The 19,958-nt window shown below is 35.7% G+C and overlaps 2 protein-coding genes across 3 annotated transcripts; one reads left to right on the forward strand and one right to left on the reverse strand.

The window, feature by feature from the left end:
• The first annotated feature begins 492 nt into the window (after positions 1 to 492).
• Positions 493 to 9,021, forward strand: PTAC14 (plastid transcriptionally active 14). Of its 2 annotated transcripts, none has more exons than XM_086446995.1 (13): positions 493 to 744; positions 816 to 950; positions 1,286 to 1,423; positions 1,581 to 1,706; positions 2,912 to 3,040; positions 4,568 to 4,657; positions 4,752 to 4,902; positions 5,492 to 5,601; positions 6,142 to 6,213; positions 6,782 to 6,887; positions 6,970 to 7,170; positions 8,593 to 8,635; positions 8,753 to 9,021. In XM_086446995.1, exons 1-13 carry the CDS (start codon positions 691 to 693, stop codon positions 8,829 to 8,831), a joined length of 1,434 nt encoding a protein of 477 aa, XP_086303121.1. In that variant the 5' UTR covers positions 493 to 690; the 3' UTR covers positions 8,832 to 9,021. The 2 variants fall into 2 exon arrangements, with proteins under 2 accessions (XP_086303121.1, XP_086303122.1); XM_086446996.1 differs by having other exon boundaries at positions 6,973 to 7,170.
• Positions 9,022 to 9,592: 571 nt separating this feature from the next.
• On the reverse strand, positions 9,593 to 15,685 carry LOC147397917 (inactive leucine-rich repeat receptor-like serine/threonine-protein kinase At1g60630). The gene is made up of 2 exons (XM_086446994.1): positions 13,420 to 15,685; positions 9,593 to 10,421 (listed from the first exon to the last, which is right to left on the reverse strand). The coding sequence occupies exons 1-2, from the start codon at positions 14,777 to 14,779 to the stop codon at positions 9,763 to 9,765; spliced, it is 2,019 nt and encodes a 672-aa protein (XP_086303120.1). The 5' UTR covers positions 14,780 to 15,685; the 3' UTR covers positions 9,593 to 9,762.
• Between the last annotated feature and the right edge of the window lie 4,273 nt (positions 15,686 to 19,958).

Consider the following 19,958-nt stretch of genomic DNA (forward strand, 5'->3'; position numbering starts at 1 on the left):
AGTGAAAGCTCTCTCCCCCAAGAAACTTTGTTGCAAAGAGTCCGCCACCATCATCTTATCACAGAGAGAGAGAGAGAATTACTATTGGCCACCCCAACTTTTACTTATTACACCTCCAATTTATTATTTTATTCATCAAATCCCAATTAAAGATTAAAACACACTCTTCAAACATTAGAAAGGTTTTGCTCATATTATAATCTGAATATTACAAAACATTATAAACACTCATTCAAACCATTTCAGTAGTTCTTTAATTATAGGTTAATATAAATTCTTAAACCCAAAAGGTAGAATTCTAGTCAAAAAAATAAAAAATAAGAGAGCTTCTGCTGTAACCCCAACTTTTACTTATTTTCAACTGTTCATTTATTTTCTTTATTTTTAATTCGGAGTGCCAATAGCAGATCAAAAAAATCTATCTTTGAACCGGTTTGGGATGGACTGACCATTCAAACCGGTCCGATCCTTCAAGCCGATTCATGAAACATTTGGCTAGGCGAAAGTACGAAACTTTGAGACATCAGAGTTGATAAAAACAACATCAAGAAACCTGAGAAGGAAAAAGAATTTGAACTTGGAAGTTAGAAGTGGATAACGTTCTCTCTTCTGCAGTAGTGAAGTTGAATTCTGTAAAAATTTTACAAAGAGAGGATGGAGACTTGAACACAGTGCTCTTGGGCTCCATTAATGGCTTCTCTTCCTCTTCAGCTTCCGACCCATTCCTTCATTTCGATCCAAAAGGTCAATCTCAAACTCTCTCTCTCTCTCTCTCTCACTCGCTCACTCACTCACTGAATCTCTCTGTGAAACAGTTGAAAGGTTTTGAATTTTGTTCAAGGACGAACTACACATTCCACTATAACAACATTCGACCCATCAAAGCTTCAACTGAGACACCTCCTTTCAAAATATTCGAACCTCCCCAAATTGAGGAATCACCTTCTGAGGTATACCCATCTCTGTTTTTTCTTGAATTTTATCTTTAGTGCTTGTTTGTTATATATTTTTAATTAAAAGAAAAACTCTTAAAAATCTCTTTTTTGGGATCAATTGGAAATCCAACAGGACCATTTTAATTTTTACCTTTTTAAGATATACCCATCAAATGAATTTTAATTTTTTTATATATACATGTGTGTGTGTGTGTGTGATGGGTATACCTTAAAGTTTTCTTTTGATGATGTTTTTCTTGAATTTTATCTTTAGGGCTTTTTGTTAGATATTTTTAATGAAAGAAAAGCTCTTAAATATATCTTTTTTGGGATCACATGGAAATGGATAGTTGGAGCCTGCAGATCCCGATTTCTACAGGATAGGCTATGCTCGAAGTGTTCGAGCTTACGGGGTCGATTTCAAGGAAGGGCCCGATGGATTTGGAGTATATGCTTCGAAAGATATCGAACCACTTCGAAGAGCCAGGGTGAGCAATTACTTTAGCATTGCTTCCTCTTATTTTGTGTACTTTATTATGTTTTAGTTCATTCATAACTATATTTGTTTCACCATTTTGTTGTTTGATTGCAATTCATGATTTTAGATAATTTGGAGTTATTTTAGACGGAATTGGATGTTTACAGGTAATTATGGAAATTCCATTAGAGTTGATGTTGACCATAAGTCAAAAGCTTCCATGGATGTTCTTTCCAGATATTATACCAATTGGTCATCCGATATTTGATATTATTAACTCAACTAATCCAGAGGTAATTTCATTTTATTTATTTTTATATAATTTTTTATGTTTGCAACTCAATGCATTAATGCCCTATACTTCATTGTATTGGTTTTAATTTTATTTTCCTTCAACACGATTAATGGTTGACGTCCTATTACTTTGTATTTGAAGTTCTATTCCCCTTCAATTATTTTTTCATAATGTGATTCCATGAATTGATACTGGTGGTACCTAGTTACAACCACTGGCATCTTTCATGATTATAGCAAGATCACCAGGAAATCTAGATAGAGCCAAAAAATTATAATAGTAGGAAAAAATATGCTAAGAAATAAGCATCCTAGATGTTTTCTCTACAATCAAAGTGGAAAGATACATGTGCAAACCTACTTGTAAGAGATTCAATGAACAAAAATCGCACACGAAAAACACAAGGATTTACGTGATTCAGCAGTGTGCCTATATCCTCAGATTAGATAAAGAACAATCACTATTTTCTTTTCAATTTTACAACCCTAGAGATCTCTAAGTATAAAACTGGGAGTTGCTAAAACACGTCTATCTCCCCAAAAATAGATAAGCCTTAAGAAAATATTACACAATTGCCTTTTTCGAAACCCTAAAATTTTTGGCCAGGGTCCACTGCCCCCTGCACCTCCGCAACGTAGTGTACCACCAACAGAATACAAGACATTTACACAACACAAATCACATATTCATAAGGAGTTAAGACACTTGGCTGCCTCTCTAGAATCAGTAGTTACGTTACTTCATTTGATATTCTTTTAAGTTGCTACAGTTAGTCCCTTTCAACCGTCATAAGTTCATTGAGTAGAATAGAAAGAAATTCCCATTCCCTTGCTATACAAACAGGATTATTTGAACCATCATCTTGTATCTCGTTAAAAATCCGTATGTGTCTGAGTACCCTGAAATACTACTTTCTTACTAACTACATGAACATTTTACTATACTGTCAAACTCAATCTATTTGGTTGCATCCATGTCCGGCTTTTAGATGTTGTCGGTAATTGGGTTTCATCTGCGTATACTTACCTATCCAATCAACTCTCCTTTTTCATGGGTTACTCAGATTCAATCTTTTATTCGTACATTTCTTCAGTATGATTTATGATTTAACAAATTAACTAAATGAAGTGATATTGAATTGATGAAAAAATGATTATTTTTTTTATCCAATTGTTTCTCAACTTCTGTACTTTCACTTGACAGACAGATTGGGACCTGAGATTAGCATGTCTGCTTTTGTTTTCTTTTGATCGGGATGGTAACTTCTGGCAGTTGTATGGTGACTTTTTACCTAGTACAGACGAGTGTACTAGCTTGCTTCTAGCTACAGAGGTTTGTGTAAAAGCAGTTGTGTGGTCACTTTCAAGTATTGCTCTCCTGTTTATTTATTCATAAAGATGTTTTTTTTTTCTTTCCACATAATGTGGTTTGAAGTTGGAAATCTTCTTATGTCGGGTACATGATTTATGTATGATCTATTTTATTTTGTACCTAGAGACCTCATTGCAGTTTTTAAAAGGGTGTGATGCATAATTCCTTGAGGCATACAAAGGGCACATTCCTAATGAAGCATATTCCTCCAACATTTAGGTGCATGAGAGGCGTATGCTATATAGAGATGCTCCTCAACATGTACTCATCAGTCCTCTACCAATTTTTAAATAAATATTTTGAAAAAATATTCGAAATATTCTATTTTTTTAGCACAGTAAGTAGGACATGATTTGAGGTGTACCCCTCATGTTTCTTACCAACACCTCACCTCATGCCTTAGCTTTTGAAAACAATATTGGTTCAATATGCCCAACTATTGATGCGAATTTGGTACCTGATGCTGCATTGACACTTCTAGGCTGTAATTTTTCACATTCCTTTATTTTTTTATTCATTAGTTTTTGATCTACTGATAGTCTCCTTGTTTGCTGTTATTGGAAAATGATAATAGCAATCTCAATGTTTTCAAAGGCATTGGAGCCTGGAGCCTTGAGGCTTTAAGGAAAGACCATTTTCCGTCAAAGGATTCCACCTTATTCAAAGAGGCATTGAAAAGGCTTACACCTTAGGGGAGGTGCACACCTTTTTGGTGTTTTTTAAACTTTGGAATGGAAAACACTAATTTTTTTTGAAATAAGGCTTTGATGACAATGTTATTATTACTTTGGCATGTGAGATTGTGAATTGTCATGATTTCATTTTGAGATTTTCCCTGATTTTCTCTTATATTGAAAATTTCTATTCATATATAATACATGTTTGTGAGGCTCATGCCTCAAGGCTTTGGCTAGTGAAATGCTTCGTAACATTCGAGAACTGAGGAATCATTTTCGTTTTTCCGTACCATTTATCATATGACATAATTTTTATTATGCCATTAAAAGTCCATACATTATTTACATCTTCATGCCGATATAGGAGAGACTACAAAGATGGATTCATTTACATAAATGCATACAGAGGCCTGTGTGGATGATTGTGGACTATGTTTGTTCTATTACAAACAATAAAAATTAACTACTGATAACTGACTCCTGTTTATGGTCACAACTTCTTCAATAATATTAGAAATACAATAAAATTACATAAATACAATAAAGTTAAAAAAAATCTTGATTCTTAATATTAATCAATTTCTCAATTTTCTGAAATTATGTTAAATCGCCTTCTAAATTTTCTTAAGTAGTGTCAGTTCCCTTCAAATATGCATATCTCAGATGAACCCAAGAACAAGTTCGGGTGATGGCCAAGTTGGCCCCGAGAACTTATTTTTTAAATCATTTCTTTCTTTACTTTGTTCAACAGTCTTCATTGCCCGATCAATCATGATTAAGTATACTCTATTTCTGTTCTTTTTCATTGCAGGAGGAGCTTTCGGAGCTCCAGGACCAAACTCTGGCTTCGACTATGAGAGAACAACACCACCGAGCATTAGAATTTTGGGAAAAGAATTGGGTAAGTAACAATTTTGTTAACCTTCTATTAGTTCCCACTACGTCTGCTTGTTCTCCATCTAACACGTTGAGGTTTTGTTTCCAACCTTAATCAGCACTCTGCTGCTCCGCTTAAAATAAAGCGACTCGCTCGTGATCCCGAAAGATTCATTTGGGCAGTAAGCATTGCACAATCACGATGTATAAGCATGCAAGTGAGGATTGGTGCACTTGTCCAAGATTCAAATATGTTAATTCCTTATGTTGGTAAGGTTTCTACCTATAATCTCTTGGAGACTCGTCTTCTCATATTTGGTTAAAAAGATGCTTGACCAAGTATAGACTTTGATTTTCTTCACACTTACAGTTATGAATAATGATGTAGGAACTTATACCAGACCCTGACATAAGGTTTAGAACTATGTTACCTGATTCATGGGTTCACTCAGTTCCAATTCGGGTTCACGGTTCGTGGTTTACCTCTCGAGAATGAACCCGGTTTGTAGGGGTAATTTGAAGATTGAAATGATGAGTAGGGTAAAAAAGAGATTGAAGATGACCGTTTTTGGAAAGAAAATATCAAGTTTTTAATTATTATTTATATGTTGAAGATAAGGGTATTTGGTTCGAACCGGTTAGCAGTTCGGTACTTTACTAACAAGTTGGGTAACCATGGTCTAGAAGTATGGTAGAAACTTGACTAAGTTAAGAGTAGCGGTTACTTCCAGAAGATTATGCTTATAAAGTCATTTGATTGAATGAGTCTAGATGAGGGTTAAGTTGGAAACATTTTTCGAATCCTTCGTCCATAGAGAAGGAGATATGCTGAACCATAATTGCTAGTCATGTTCTGCAGATATGCTGAACCATTCTTTTCAACCAAATTGTTTCCTTCACTGGCGTTTCAAGGACCGCATGCTTGAGGTGATGATAAATGCTGGGCAACGGATTAGAAAAGGAGATGAGGTATATTTTTCCTTCTGATTTTCTAATTTTATTTATTCTAAGCCAACATCAATATTTGGGATATGACATAGATGATGATTATACTCGTTTTATCTATCACCTTATTGGTCTTTTTTTTTTTTTTTTAATTTCTGGTTTTTTCTTGTTTGGTTTCTTTATGATTTAGTTACAATCTTAACCCCAAGGGGTTGGCCTAGTGGCAAGCTCAGCCTTGATAAGCTCCTCAGGAAAGGTAGGTCAAGTGTTCGAAACCACATGAAGCAATAAATTCCTTGGGGCCACCTTCTAGGGTTTGTTGACCCTTGACTCAACCAGTTGCATGTAGGACTTTCCGAGGGAGTGCTGCATGTGACCATGAGGGTAATCTCACCCAAAGGGTGGGGATACCCATGAAAAAATATATATATAGTTATATATATGATTTAGTTACAATCTGTAAATACAACCTATTTCATTCATTCATTCGCAAGGCATTAATTGTCAAAACAGATTCATTGGTTATATTAGTTAATTTGATTTTGTTAGTGGAAATATTTGCAGATGACGATCAATTATATGAGAGGCAAGAAGAATAACATGTTCATGCAACGTTACGGGTTTTCGTCATCAGGGGTATTTGCTCTCAGCTTTGCTTTAGCCGGAATCTATTGAATTTAACATGTTCCATATTGGTCTGTAGAGATAGATTTTAACTCACCCTAACTTTTACTTATTAGACCCCAATTTCTTAAATTAAAGATTAAAACACACACTCTTCAAACATTACAAAGGTTTGACTCAAATTATAATATAAACATTATAGCACTCGTTCACAAAAATTCAGTAGTTGTTTACAATTATGCCCACAACCTCAAAGTTGTTCAGCAATGTGTCAAACCAACTGAGCTGTACGTCTAAGCCCTAGCTCGTATAAAATCCTAAACCCAAATATTAGAAGTCTACCTAAGGAAAAAAAAAGAAGAAAAGGAGAGAGCTTCTATTGGCACCCCAACTTTTACTTATTCTCAACCATTTATTTATTATCTTTATTTGTAATTGGGGTGTAAGAAGTAAAAGTTGGGGTGCCAGAAGCTCTCTAATAAAAGTCAAGAGTTCCAATATTTATTTTCCCACTTTCTAGCAACTGATTTTGTTGAATTAAATTTACATGGAAAATTTCTGACTCACTCAAATCTTGCAGAATCCGTGGGACGACATCCTGTTCTCCGGAAATGCAAAAATTCATTTGGATTCCTTCTTGTCAGTATTCAATATCTCTGGCCTGCCTCAAGATTACTATCATAACAGTAAGAGTGATACCATTTTTCTCTCCACATATTTAAGCTAATATTTAGCCTTCCATGCCATAAGTTCCATCTACATTTGTAGCAGAACGGCTATCAAATGATGGAGATAGTTTTGTCGATGGAGCTGTTATAGCGGCAGCAAGAACATTGCCGACGTGGTCTGATGGAGATGTGCCTCCAATCCCAAGTGTAGAAAGGAGGGCTGCGAGAGAATTACAAGAAGAATGTCAGCATATGTTGGCGGAATTTCCGACAACTTCTGATCAAGATAAGGAGATCTTAGGTATGCTACCATTGTGCACATCGTGCATTTCTATTTCCTTATAAGTGTTCTCGAATTCGGGAATAACTCTGTCCAGGACTGAGTTACCTAATTCACTATTAATATTCTGAGCTGTGAACCGGTTCAAACTGAACCAATTTGCGGTTTGGTACACTCTGCATTCGTGAAGTTCAGCGAACCAGATGAATTGCTTCATTTTACTTTAATTATTTACACCCCCTCCAAATTATGATAAAATTGAGATATTCCCCTAAATTTTCAAATTGATGGTAAGCCCCATTGACCTTGGTCTTTATGAATAAACTGATGAAAAATGACAAAATACCTTTCTCATCTTCAACCTGTAAATAAATAAATAACTTTATTTTTCTTCCCAAAATCTGCCATGTTTAACTCTTTTTTACCCTACTTATCACTCCAACCTTCAAATGTCCTCATCTTTGTCTCTCCTACGAATTGGGTTCATTCTTGAGTGGTGAACCGTGAACCGTGAACCCGAATTTGAACTAAGTGAACCCACGAATCGGGTAACATAGGTCCCAGATATATTAAATTCGGGATGGTATTGCATTTGCATCTAACACTACCTAAACAGGAATAGTATTGTTGACTAGCAGTTGAATTATTTATATTGAGAGCTTCTATTGGTACCCCAACTTTTACTTATTACACCCAATTTTTTAAAATTATTTATCACACCCGAATTAAAGATTAAAACACACTATTCAAACTCTACCAAGGTTTGGCTCCAATTATTATTTCTAGAGTACTAAACAGTATAACACATTAAAACAATTTCAATAGTTGTTTACAATTATGAATAGGCTCATATAAATCCTAAACCCAAAAAATAAAAATCTAGCAAAAGGAAAACAAGAGGACTTCTATTAGCACCCAAACTTTTACTTATTTCCAACCTTTCACTTATTCTCTTTCTTTTTAAAAGCTTATATTGCCACCCCATTTTTTTATCACACACCAAACAATGAAATTAGATATGGTGTTTAGGGTACGAATAACTATTCTATTTTTTTTGTAAATGATTGCCTACCCTTTCCTTTTCTTTTTCATCTCTGATGAAGCTCTTTAATTTCTTCAAGCTTTAAAGGAAATGGATACGAGATTGAGAATTATAGAGCAAGAAATTGGATATGAGCTATTGTCATATTGCCATTGCAGTTGGCTCCTTTTTTCCCCCCTTTATTTGTTTTAGAGACTCCCTTTTGTGGTGTGTCTAAAATGTTGGTGTGGCAATTTAAGCTTTGTGGGTATGCCAGATTTGAAACCCTGAACTCAAAGTTGTATTGCAATATTTGAACAAACTGATCTATGGGTCTATGTTGGAAATTTCTTTTAATAAGTTTTGAACCCCACAACATCCTTTAGTAAATGAGTTTCTGATTTATTTTTTTGTTCGAACAGATTCTATACCAGAAGGGAGGAGGACACTTGAGGCAGCTATCAAGTATGTAACACTCAAGTTCAAACATCATAATTTTAACAAGTATTTTTGGTGCCGTAGTATAATAAAAGTCCAAATAAGTTTAAAAGTTGCTTATACAAATTAACACAACTCCTGCAGGTATCGGTTACACCAGAAGTTGTTTCTCGAGAAGGTCATCAAGGCATTGGGGATTTATCAAGAAAGGATACTTTTTTGACAAATTATTGATTGTAATACAAACCTCAAGATTAATTTGTGTCTTAATGTGTATTATTAGTACTAGAAAACAGTTGTAGGCTGATATCATCATCATTAAAGTTTTATCCCGCAACTTTGAATTTGGATTTGGATGAAGGAATCTTGTCTTCTGTTCATTTCTATCTAAAGCAAAAAGTTTTATCCCTCAACTTTGGATTTGGATTTGGATGAAGGAATCTTGTCTTCTGTTCATTTCAATCTAAAGGAAAAAAGTTTTATCCGCAACTTTGGATTTGGATTTGGATTTGGATGAAGGAATCTTGTCTTCTGTTCATTTCTATCTAAAGCAACACCTTCGCTCCTTCACCTAGTAAATTCGATAAAGTGGGCTCACTCCTAGATTTGGATTTGGATGAAGGAATCTTGTCTTCCGATCATTTCTATCTAAAGCAACACCTTCGCTCCTTCACCTTGTAAATTCGATAAAGTGGGTTCGCTCCTCAATCTAGTTTGAAAGAAGAAAGAATGGGAAGCATCTCAAAAATTTAGAGGGCTTCTATTGCCACACCAACTTTTGTCAATGCCACACCAAGATGTGCTTATTCTCTGGTGATTTACATGTGAATTGGGATGGCATTAACAAAAGCTAGAGTGGCAATAGAAGTCAGAAATTCAATCTTAAGATGCTAGTGTCAATGCTGCCGGGACCAATTGTGCCCATTTCTCTAGCCACCATGTGCATGTTGAGTACCTTATATGATTCCAATAAGAAAGAAAAAGTTTCGAGTGAATAATCCAATCTACTTTTACCAATAAAAAGCTTTACACCATCACACTCTACAACGGCTAGTTGAAGAATCCAAATTCAAACTTAAAGAAGCAAAAAATAAAAATAAAAGTAAAAATTCAAAAACAAGAAGTCTAATCCACACCAATTCCCCATTAGCCTCTCAAATACTCAAATGCTCCTCTCTGGGCAAGCTCTGAATGGTATCAGACCACCTCCCAGGCGAATGATCACTACTGTTCGAAGAAATCTGAGCCTCTGCCCTCACTTCCCTTATCATTCTCAAAACTTCCCTCATTACCGGCCGGTTCTCTGGCACAATCGACACACAAGCCATCGCAATATTCAAAAGTGCATTAAGCTTCTCCTCTGATGCCTCATTTCCAGAAGTGGGTTCCTCCCCAGACTCCGTTTCCTCTTCCCGAACTGACCGTACCCACCGAGGAATATCTGCCCCGTGTTCTTGAACGAGGTCTTGGAATGGTGTCTTCCCTGTGAGGAGCTCTAATAGGAGAACACCAAAGCTGTAAACGTCAGATTGTTGCGTAGGTGGTTTACGGGTGTCTCGACATTCAGGAGCTCTGTAAAAGACTGAAGAAGCACTGGGTTCTTCAATTGAATTAGGGTCTCGGAATTGGGTTAAGCCGTAGTCAGTGAGGCAAGATTCGAAATCTGAACCTAATAGAACATTCGAGGATTTCAAGTTCCCGTGGGTTAGTTCTGGGTTCTGATGGAGGTAAACTAAACCTGTTGCAAGGTCCTCTGCTATTTTTAAGCAGGATGTCCAATGAAGAGGCTTCCCAGCTCCTGAAGTTTTTGTTCCTGAAAAGGGAGTTCCAATGGTTAAAAGCATATTAAGATAAAAAAGAAAATATGTTTCATAAGTAACTGCTTTAACAAACAAATCTTTAAAATAAAATAAAATTAAAAGTTCTATACATGGGTTTCTCAAATATGTGCTGTTTCATACAAGATCACCACGACACTAAATTAAGGGCTTGATCAGTCTTAAAGAATATGTTCATCCCTACAAGAGTTTCACAGGATCAAGTAGGGTACCATGAAAGGTGTGTGTTTTCCATGGATTAAGGTGTTTTAAACTCCCACTGCAAGCCAAACAACAGATAGCTTTTATTGCATTGTATGTATCTGGGAAATGGGCACAATTAGTTACTGAACGTGGCGAAATCAGAGAATGGGTTGAGAGGGTTGGATTCACTCCTTTTTGTCACAAATCTTTCTCTCATTTTGAAAGAGAGTAAAACCAAAAATAAGATAAAATGAAGTAAATACAGAGAACAGCAATGACAACCCAGTAAGTTAATGTTTTACCACTTAGCAGCCTTAATGCAGATCATGGTCAGAAATTCAGCCTAGACTAAAAATTCATCAATTTTTTTATTTGAAAAAAACAAAAAAGAGGCAAATAATTTTTTTTAAAGTTTTCGTTTGATGATTTTGTACGTTCTATAGTTAAAAGTTTCCTTAGGATAAAAATCATTAATTTACATACATAATAAGCAAGTAAACACATGAATTTTACCAAATCTTAGAAACGTTTGACTGTGAAATACATTTTCCTCTAATAGGCCAATTATTTGCAAACTTGCTAGAAATTAGTGCCACTAGACTTGAGTATGTAACATAACTATAACCATATACCAGCGCATGCATCACAATATCAACACACAGACACACATGTATGTATGCATGGTGAAAGTATATACGAATTCATTCACAACAAGAAAAGACTAGGTTTTGGACAATATTCATTTAATCAACCCCAAATCTTTTGGGATAAAACTTTGTTACTGTTGTTGTATATTTTCTCACATGTTCTTGGATCAAATACTATTAGATCGGGACGTGGTTGATCCAGACGTGAACTGATGAAAAATTGGATTTTGTCCTTACAAATGGATCCCAAATCCTGACCCAGACCCTAAAAGTAACAAGATTGAATCAAATTAATTTACATGAATGATCCGATCCACGGACAACCTAATTCTAGAAGAATATTTCTTGGTCTAGAAAAAGTCCACATCCACCAATCTATTACCCAAACCTAAAAGGTTCACAGGGAAGGAAAAAAAAAAACATATTACCTAACTTGATTACCAAAGTTGGACTTGGAACATGAAAGAAAGAAAGATCACGATTTGTTCAACCAACCCAAAGTTGTGGGGTAAAAGGTTTTGATGATGATAAGTTACCATTAATAAATAATAAATAATAAATTGGAGATTCAATGGGAGAAACTCTACTGAGAAGTGTTAATGGGTCTTACATATTTAAATTAGTCCAAACCCAACCCAACCAATAATGGGCTTAAACATTTAATTCCTAAACTCAGCCCATTAATTACCTGGCCTTGAACGCTAAACTAGTCTCACAACTCACTTTTTCCTCCAAAGTCTCTTCGGGGGCTACCGAAAGCAAAGGCTGGAGAGATTCGGATCTGAATTCTCACCTAACTAGACACGACAACCTACTCTATCTATTATCGATTTTGTACATCAGGACCCACCTAGTACCTATCTATCAACATTAACGGTGCTTTTGTACAACTGGGCCGTTAACTAACGGCGTTAAATTTACCATCACAGTGAAAGGAACGAGCGTCCAACCAACTATAGACAAGAAACAAACACAGAACTGTTCTTTCTTGGCGGGTTGCATCGATAACTTGCTCAGTAAATGTCATTTTGACTCGACCGAAAGATTTGACCATCTTTAGAAAGCTTGACCAGTCAACAGACTACAATGATAGTTTTACGAGTCCGTGATTTTCTGACTCCACCCTCTGTCATACTTTCCCATAATCTTCGGACGTGGCATGTGCTAGAACATATTTTTTCTCGGGATACACAACTGCAAAAAATCGATGGTTCTAACACATGTCAGGTCAGGAGAGTATGGCGTATGCGTGGGAATAAAAGAGGGGGGGGGGGGGGGGTCCGAAATCATTATTCTAATTTTACCCCTACAAACTTTCCAAATGACGGAGACATCCCATTCTGCTTGAGAGAGAATCAAAGAACGTGCATACAGAAAGGACTTCTACGGATCAGTACATGTTTTGAATTGAATCCTTAGGGAATACTCTGCCATCTCAGCCGTTGGTTATTTGGAGTACTTCAAACTTCGTTTGAGGGTTTTGAGTTTTAGATTTCAGATAGTGGCTAAAAAATAGCAACGTGGCACGTAAATAAATGTCGTGGGAACCACAACCTGAAAATTTTAGTCGAAGAGTCAAAAAAAAAAAAATACACAGTTGACGTGTCTAGTCAAATCGGCAAATCTTAAAGAACGACAACGGTCTGGATTTATTATGGCGAAGGGTTTAGTACTATAATAAATGAATAAACATGAAGAAGGCTAAATACACACCGCACCATAAATCTTAAATGATTTGTCGATTTTTCACCGTAGATTTTAATGAGTTCCTCAATTGACCAGTCCACGTGTATAAAGAAATCAGGTTCAGGAATCATAGAAAATAATAAAATAAAACGATCATAAATTACCCATCAGACTTCTTATGAAAATCTACAAAAGGGTATTATGGGACATTAGTGTGCCACGTGGCATTTCCGATGTATGGTCGTCTACAGAGGATATTTTGAGATATAGTAAAATATTTCGAGATATCCCCCTTGGCCATAGTCTTCTACTGCATACAACCTAAAATGACCAAAATACCCTCATCTTCAATTTTTAGAAGAAAAAAAAAAAAAAAAAGACTCTCGACCTTTCGTCTTCAAAATTAATAGAAAAGTTTTAAAATAATAATAATAAGAGAGCATAATTAAACAGTTACCGTGAACGAGGGAGAACAAACTGCCGTTAGGGAAGTAATCGTAAACGAGGAGACGTTCTTCCTTGGCTTGGAAATAAGCCCTAATTGGAACCAAATTAGGGTTTCTGAGTCTCCCCAACACCTCCATTTGTCTCCTGAACTCCTCCAAAGTTGGATACCTACACTCCTTCAACCTCTTCACTGTAACTATAAACCCAGACTCCATCACTGCTTTATACGTACTTCCCATTGTACCCCTCCCCAATGTCTCTGCTGAAGCCTTCAACAAATCCTCCAAACTGTAATTCATTTGTTGATCCCCTGCTCCGCAGAACACCAAACTCCCCAATCCCTCTCTTTCCCACGAAAACCTCTCTTCTTTTCCCCCATTATTACTATTACCTCCTCCACCACCTCTAATATTAGATCCCTCTCCTTCTTCTTTGCTTCTTATCTCACGTGACCGATAACGTGATGACGATCCCTTCTTCTTTCTTTTCTTACAAACCCTCTTCCATAAGAGACAAATACAGATTAACAGAAGAACGAATCCAAAAGCGCTTCCAGCGATTATAAGAATCCTTTTTTTTTGTTTCGAAGATTTTGATTTCGATTTTGAGGCAATTGCGATTGGAGATTCTGCTGTGATCGAAGGAGGTAACGCAGTGATGCTTCGATTACATGGATTTTGAATCTGATCTCCGCAGAGATTTAGATTATTAGAAAACGCGGAGGAATTGAATCGGATTAGTGCCGGAGTTAATGGAATCTGACCGGAAAGTCGATTGTTTGATACATTGAAGAATCTGAGACTCGATTGGTTGAACGGTGGGATGTCTCCGATGAATCGGTTGTCTTGTAAAAAAAGAATGTATAAACGTCGGAGATTGAGAAGAGATGTCGGAATCTGACCCGAGATTTGGTTTCCGGACAATATGACTACTTTTAAGCGGTGAAGGACTGAAATGGAGATCGGAAAGTCGCCGGAGAGTCGGTTATTGTTGAGGAAAAGCGACTTTAGATTGTAGAGACCTGAAAGATTAGGGATTTGGCCAGAAATCGAGTTTTCTTTGAAGCTCAACACGCGGAGTTGATCAAGCTTGTTTAAGCTGTTCTCGTCTAGGGTTCCGCTTAGGTTTAGATGTTCCAGAACGAGCTTTGTAACTCTTCCACTCGAGCATTCTTTGATTCCTTGCCAGTTACAGAAATCTGATCCATGTCCCCATGGAAGAGTGTTTGAAGGATCGATCAAGGATTTGAGAGAGAGAAGAGCTTCAGCGTCGCTTGATCTTGCGAGAGGAAGAAGAATAGATAGTAAAGAAAGAATTGAAAAAATTAACAAAAAGAAACTAGAATTTGAACTTGAAACGAGCGATTCCATAAAAAAAAATGCAGTAAAGTTAGAAATCTTTTTGTATAAAAACACTAAGAAAGACTTCGAAATCTTCAGATCTTCAAAATTTTCCCTCTCTTTCTCTCTCCGTCTTTTCGATGTCAATCCCTTCCTGGATTAATTCCATCAGATCTACCACTTTTTCAACTTTCAATTACTTCAATCTTTACTTCCTCTGTTTTCTTTAATCCATCAAACCAGAAATACAGTAAAACATCGCTGTCAGTGAAAATCTTAAACCCTAAAAGAAACCCCACTGATTTCAATTTCGATCCTTTTTTCCACACCTTTTCTTCTACTCAACAGCTTAAACCCTAGATCTCACGCAACATTTAGCCCAAAAAGCTTCAAACTCATCAAACGAAGAGAAGAAACTAAAGATCCTGCCTTTAGTTTCTCGAATTTCTTATACGCTATCATTTAGAGAAAACAAATAGCGTTGCCTTCACGTGATCTGAACTCAGAAGTTGCAGAGAAGAATATATTTTCTATGTTTCTCGGGCTTATCAAAAGCTTTCTCAGCTAGATCCAATATTTCCAGATCAGCAATTTCAATATTTCTAGAGAGAGAGAGAAGAGAGTTCAAATGGAGCTCAAGATCAAGCTTTGTTTCTTCTTCTTCTTCTTCTCTCTCTCTATTCTACTAAGAACAGAACTACATTTCCATCTATCGAGAAATCAAATTTTCAGATTCTACAATACAGAACTTGGCATTCAGACATGCGAAGATCAGAGAAAGAGAGAACAGCTACAGTTAATTTCTTTCTCGAGAACAGATTCACCCTAATCTGAAACTCTTGTCTTCAACTACAAAATAAAGTAATAATTCAAGAAAGAGATTGGAAAAAAAAAATGACAGAACATCTCTCTCTCTGTGTCTGATATTTCTCGAAATTTCTCAGGAGAGAGGTGATCGAATTGAAAGCTGTACCAATGTATCGTCAGCAAATTTAATATGGCTCTCTAACTCTCACACGTGTGCATCGAATTGAAAGCTGTTGGAGAGAAAACTTTTGCTGCTCAACAGAGTAAAAGAATGGATGCATACCCTTCACTAGGTTTTGTTAAATATATTGAAGATATATCCCTTGACCTTAGTATTCAATGAGAGACAAATCGAAAAATGAGCTGATCTCTCATTTTCATCCTCTACTATTACTAACAAAGTTCTTAATTTTTATTAAAAATACATCTTGTTTGACGTCTGTGTTTCCTTAAACCATCGAAACCTAAAGATTTAGTATAAGATTTCTAAGAATTTTTATTATTATAATGATTAACTTTGAGAGTTGTTATTGGCACACCAACTCTTACTTATTACACCCCAATTAAAAATAAGTAAAAGTTGGATTGCCAATAAAAGTTCTCTCAATTTTATTTTTATTTTATTTTGTTGGATTTCTATTTTTTAGATTTTATATGAGCCTAATCATATTTTAAACAACTATTGAAATTGTTTGAACGGGCATTATAATGTTAAGTAATAATTTGAGCCAAAACTTTGTAATGTCTTAAGAGTGTGAAATAATCTTTAATTGGGGTGTGATAATTAATTTAAGAAATTGGGGTGTAATAAGTAAAAGTAGAGGTGTCAACGTTAGTAAATTTAATTTTACCTTGCCTAAACACTCTCAGTTCCTTAACATTAAATATGTCAATCATATTTGATCGAAGTTTTTTCTTTTTCTTTTCTTAAGCTAAGTAAAACAGTTAGTTGTCAAGGTGAAAGTGGATTTAATGAGATTTGAACCTAAGTCATGAGATCAACATTCAACATTCTACATGCCTTTACCAACTTATATTTAATCAAATTTGGATTGAATGCTATTCTTTAGATTAAATGATAATTTCTGAGATCCAGCAAAATTCCATTCGTCGTCTAATCCTTTAACAGATCGATCGTAGATCAATTAAATTCAATCCATACCCAATTCATTGACAACCCTATTTTTTTTTTTTTTTTGATAACGAAGGGTATCCGGGCGAGCTTGCGCGCACCAGACTAGTCCCTACGCTCCGCATTCAGGATATACCCCACTATGTGAAGCAGTGCGCGACTACCAAGATTTTTTATGGGTAGTCACCAAGGTTTTTTTATTTACAACCCTATCTCCAAATTGCCCTAACCTTTTTAGCCTTTGTTTAAGGGCACATGTGAAAGTGCAATAAATACGATTTTAGTAAAAAAAAAAATATTTTTACTAAAATACCCTTCTATGCTTCCTCTTAAGGTGTATTTATTGCACTTTAATTTGTGCCTTTAGGCCCGCGTTAACAAAATCACCCTTGTTTTGTTTTTATTACTGTAAAAGCCTCAAAAAACTTATGGAAGAAGCTTGAACCTTTGACCTGTAGGTCCACCAAATGGTAGCCAGTATTATGGATCGACGGTCCAAATGAGTTGTCTTTTTTGGTGTAGAGATTAAACTCCAACGTCTATAACAATTTAATAGAAAAGCTGTAAAATGAATAGTTTCACGTTATGCCCATGTGGGCCCACATGCGAGTGCCAGCTGTCAATCTATCACGCACTTCAGTTAAATTTGGCCGGAGAATATAAGCAGACCGGACGCGTGATTTTTATTTTTATTTTTTTTTACAGCTTTGAATACTTCCAAAAACAAAAAAATAAATAAATAAATAAAAAGGTAGAGAGCGCCCAACCTTTAATATCAACTGCTTCGACACTTCACCTCGACAATAATACTCTAAAAAGAATTGGTTGGGGTCGGGTTTCGGGTTAAACGACACCTAGTCCAACCCACCAACTCTTTACTCTAAGATGCTTTACCTATGTTTTTCTATAGACCATGGAATCTTAGCTCGCCCCAAACTACAAGTATTCAGGTCTATTTATGAGTCATGGACCAGACTACAAGTGTTCCGGACTATTTATAAGTCATGCTAGGCCAAAATTGGGATTAAGAGTCGTGATGATCAGCCCCCTTCTAAGATATGGGCATTTGCCTCGGGATACATAAGAAAAAGATTTATGGTTCAGAGTATCCTGAGGCAAATGATCTATGGTTTTGTGATTGGGGTAGAGGGGGGCATCAGAAAATAATTATTCATCTATGAATTATTCTGAAGTGAACTCAAGATTGTATCTCATATCAGACATCCTGACGTGAAAGTGTGTAGGGTCATAGAAACTTTTCATCACATACGAGTTAAAAAGCATTTATGTTTTTGCACAATTTCATCTCAAGATGTGCGATATGAGGTGCAATCTTGAGGTCACTCCAATACGACTCTAGGTCTATATGGATCAAACATGTTGTATCCAAAAACTTGATCGGGTGCCACAATGATATACTATGAACTTTTTTTTGAAGAGTTTTTTTTTTTTTCACATTTGATTTAAATTTTTAATTTGGGAGTTTAATGACCATCCATGTTTTTTAAATTTAGACCTTTTAAAAACAAAATCACACCTAATCTAAGCCATGAAGTCTAGAGAGGGTAGAGGTGTCATTTGGATCAACGTGACAACCCACATAACCAAAATGAAGACCTCCATTAGACTATCAAAGTTGTAGCTATACGATTTACTAACATGATTATTTGGAGGATATAAATGATATTTAGAGTTTTTATCAATATATCCAAATATAGTCAGACAACATCATTATCATTTATTTTCTTATATTGATATCAGACTCGAGGATGAATTATCAATTCTTATTTCCTTAAAAAGAAAAAAGAAAAAGTTAGGGAGAGTTGGAGATTTATATCATTTTGAAATGAATAATGTTGAAGTGTCCTCAATATTATATCTCGTATCACACATAGAGGTGAAAGTGTGTAGGAAGCATAAATGCTTTTCATCGAGATATGAGTCTAAAAGCATCTATGACTCCTACATACTTTCACGTCATGATGTTCGACATGAGGTACAATCTTGAGATCACTCTAAGCCCAACTTGAAATGAAATTGAGCGCTCCATACACATACGGATGTAGCAACTTTTGGGAGTTGCCAACTTTTATGCCCAATTCTTAGCTTCCAAACAGACCCAACATGTTCTTCAACTACGGACACTATTTGAGTTTTTTAAAACCTAAAGATTCCATCTAAAATTAACATGTTCCCACGTGACATCTCTGCTCAATACTATAGAAATCCACAAATAATATGGACGGATTAATTAGACTCATAGGCTCCACCTGTCAAAACGTGTATCCCATCTCCTCTTCAATGTTTTTTTTTTTTTAAAGTTCTGTAAGGGACCCACAATTTCAGTATGTACGTCCCAATCACAAGATCATCTATCAACTCCTTGACTCTCTTGAGTTGATGGACCAGATTGAAGTTGATTGTTGTTTTTTTTCATTTTTTTTTATAAAAAAGAACAAGAAAGTTCAATAAAAAATATCCGTTAGAGTCGTGATAATATGACTCGCCAGGTGGCATACTCAAATGACTCTCTGACGTGGATAAGTTTAGGTATCATAGATTTGTACAACTCGGGAAACACGATGCCCTCGAGATACACTTTTTCATTGAGAAGTGCAATAATGTATCTTGAGATTTACAAATCTACGACACCTGAACTTGTCACGTCATGGAGTCATTTGAGTATGCCACCTGGCAAGTCATATTATCACGACTCGATTCATTATTATAATCTGAATTGAATTATTGTGTGCATTTCCATGTTAGGATAGTGTGAAACGTAGTCATTCGAGCATTATTTTTTATAAAATATTACTTCACACTAGTTGGCCCATTAGAAAAGAGTGGAAAATATGGATAATTATCAACTCCTTGGAATACGAAAACCACATCCCACGTGGAAAATTTTAGATTGTCTTTTATTCAACATAATTTAAAGAAACTCTAATGATTTTTTGACTTGAAAATTTTCACTCCATCTGTACTTGGCTGATGTGGCAAGGGCACAGAACTGTTGATCCTTTCCTTGTGTTTTGTGCTCTTGTCACATCAACTAAGTACAAAGAGAGTGAAAATTTTCGAGTCAGAAAATCAGGACTCTTAAAGAAAACACAATCCACCCATTTTGTAAATAGATATAAGTGTGAGGGCCAAGAAGAAATTATTTTATTTAAAAAACCCTTGATAAAATGATCGAACAAAAAAGTCGCAGATGTAAGATGAGGGAAAATATAACTGAAATATTTATCATAATAGTCATGATTATCTTCC

The sequence above is a fragment of the Akebia trifoliata genome, chromosome 7 (genome assembly GCF_017979445.1).
Source record: "Akebia trifoliata isolate Shusen 1 chromosome 7, ASM1797944v1, whole genome shotgun sequence".
NCBI classification, from domain to species: Eukaryota; Viridiplantae; Streptophyta; class Magnoliopsida; order Ranunculales; family Lardizabalaceae; genus Akebia; species Akebia trifoliata.

Bases quoted from the DNA above. Each gene is read 5' to 3' on its own strand.
- PTAC14 (XM_086446995.1), top strand. From the start codon at position 691: ATGGCTTCTCTTCCTCTTCAGCTTCCGACCCATTCCTTCATTTCGATC. The intron at 1,707-2,911 runs GTAATTTCATTT...TTCACTTGACAG, and splicing joins TTAACTCAACTAATCCAGAG to ACAGATTGGGACCTGAGATT. The intron at 6,888-6,969 runs GTAAGAGTGATA...CTACATTTGTAG, and splicing joins TCAAGATTACTATCATAACA to CAGAACGGCTATCAAATGAT.
- LOC147397917 (XM_086446994.1), bottom strand. From the start codon at position 14,779: ATGGAATCGCTCGTTTCAAGTTCAAATTCTAGTTTCTTTTTGTTAATT. The intron at 10,422-13,419 runs GTAACTGTTTAA...CTCCCTTTTCAG, and splicing joins TTTGTTCTCCCTCGTTCACG to GAACAAAAACTTCAGGAGCT.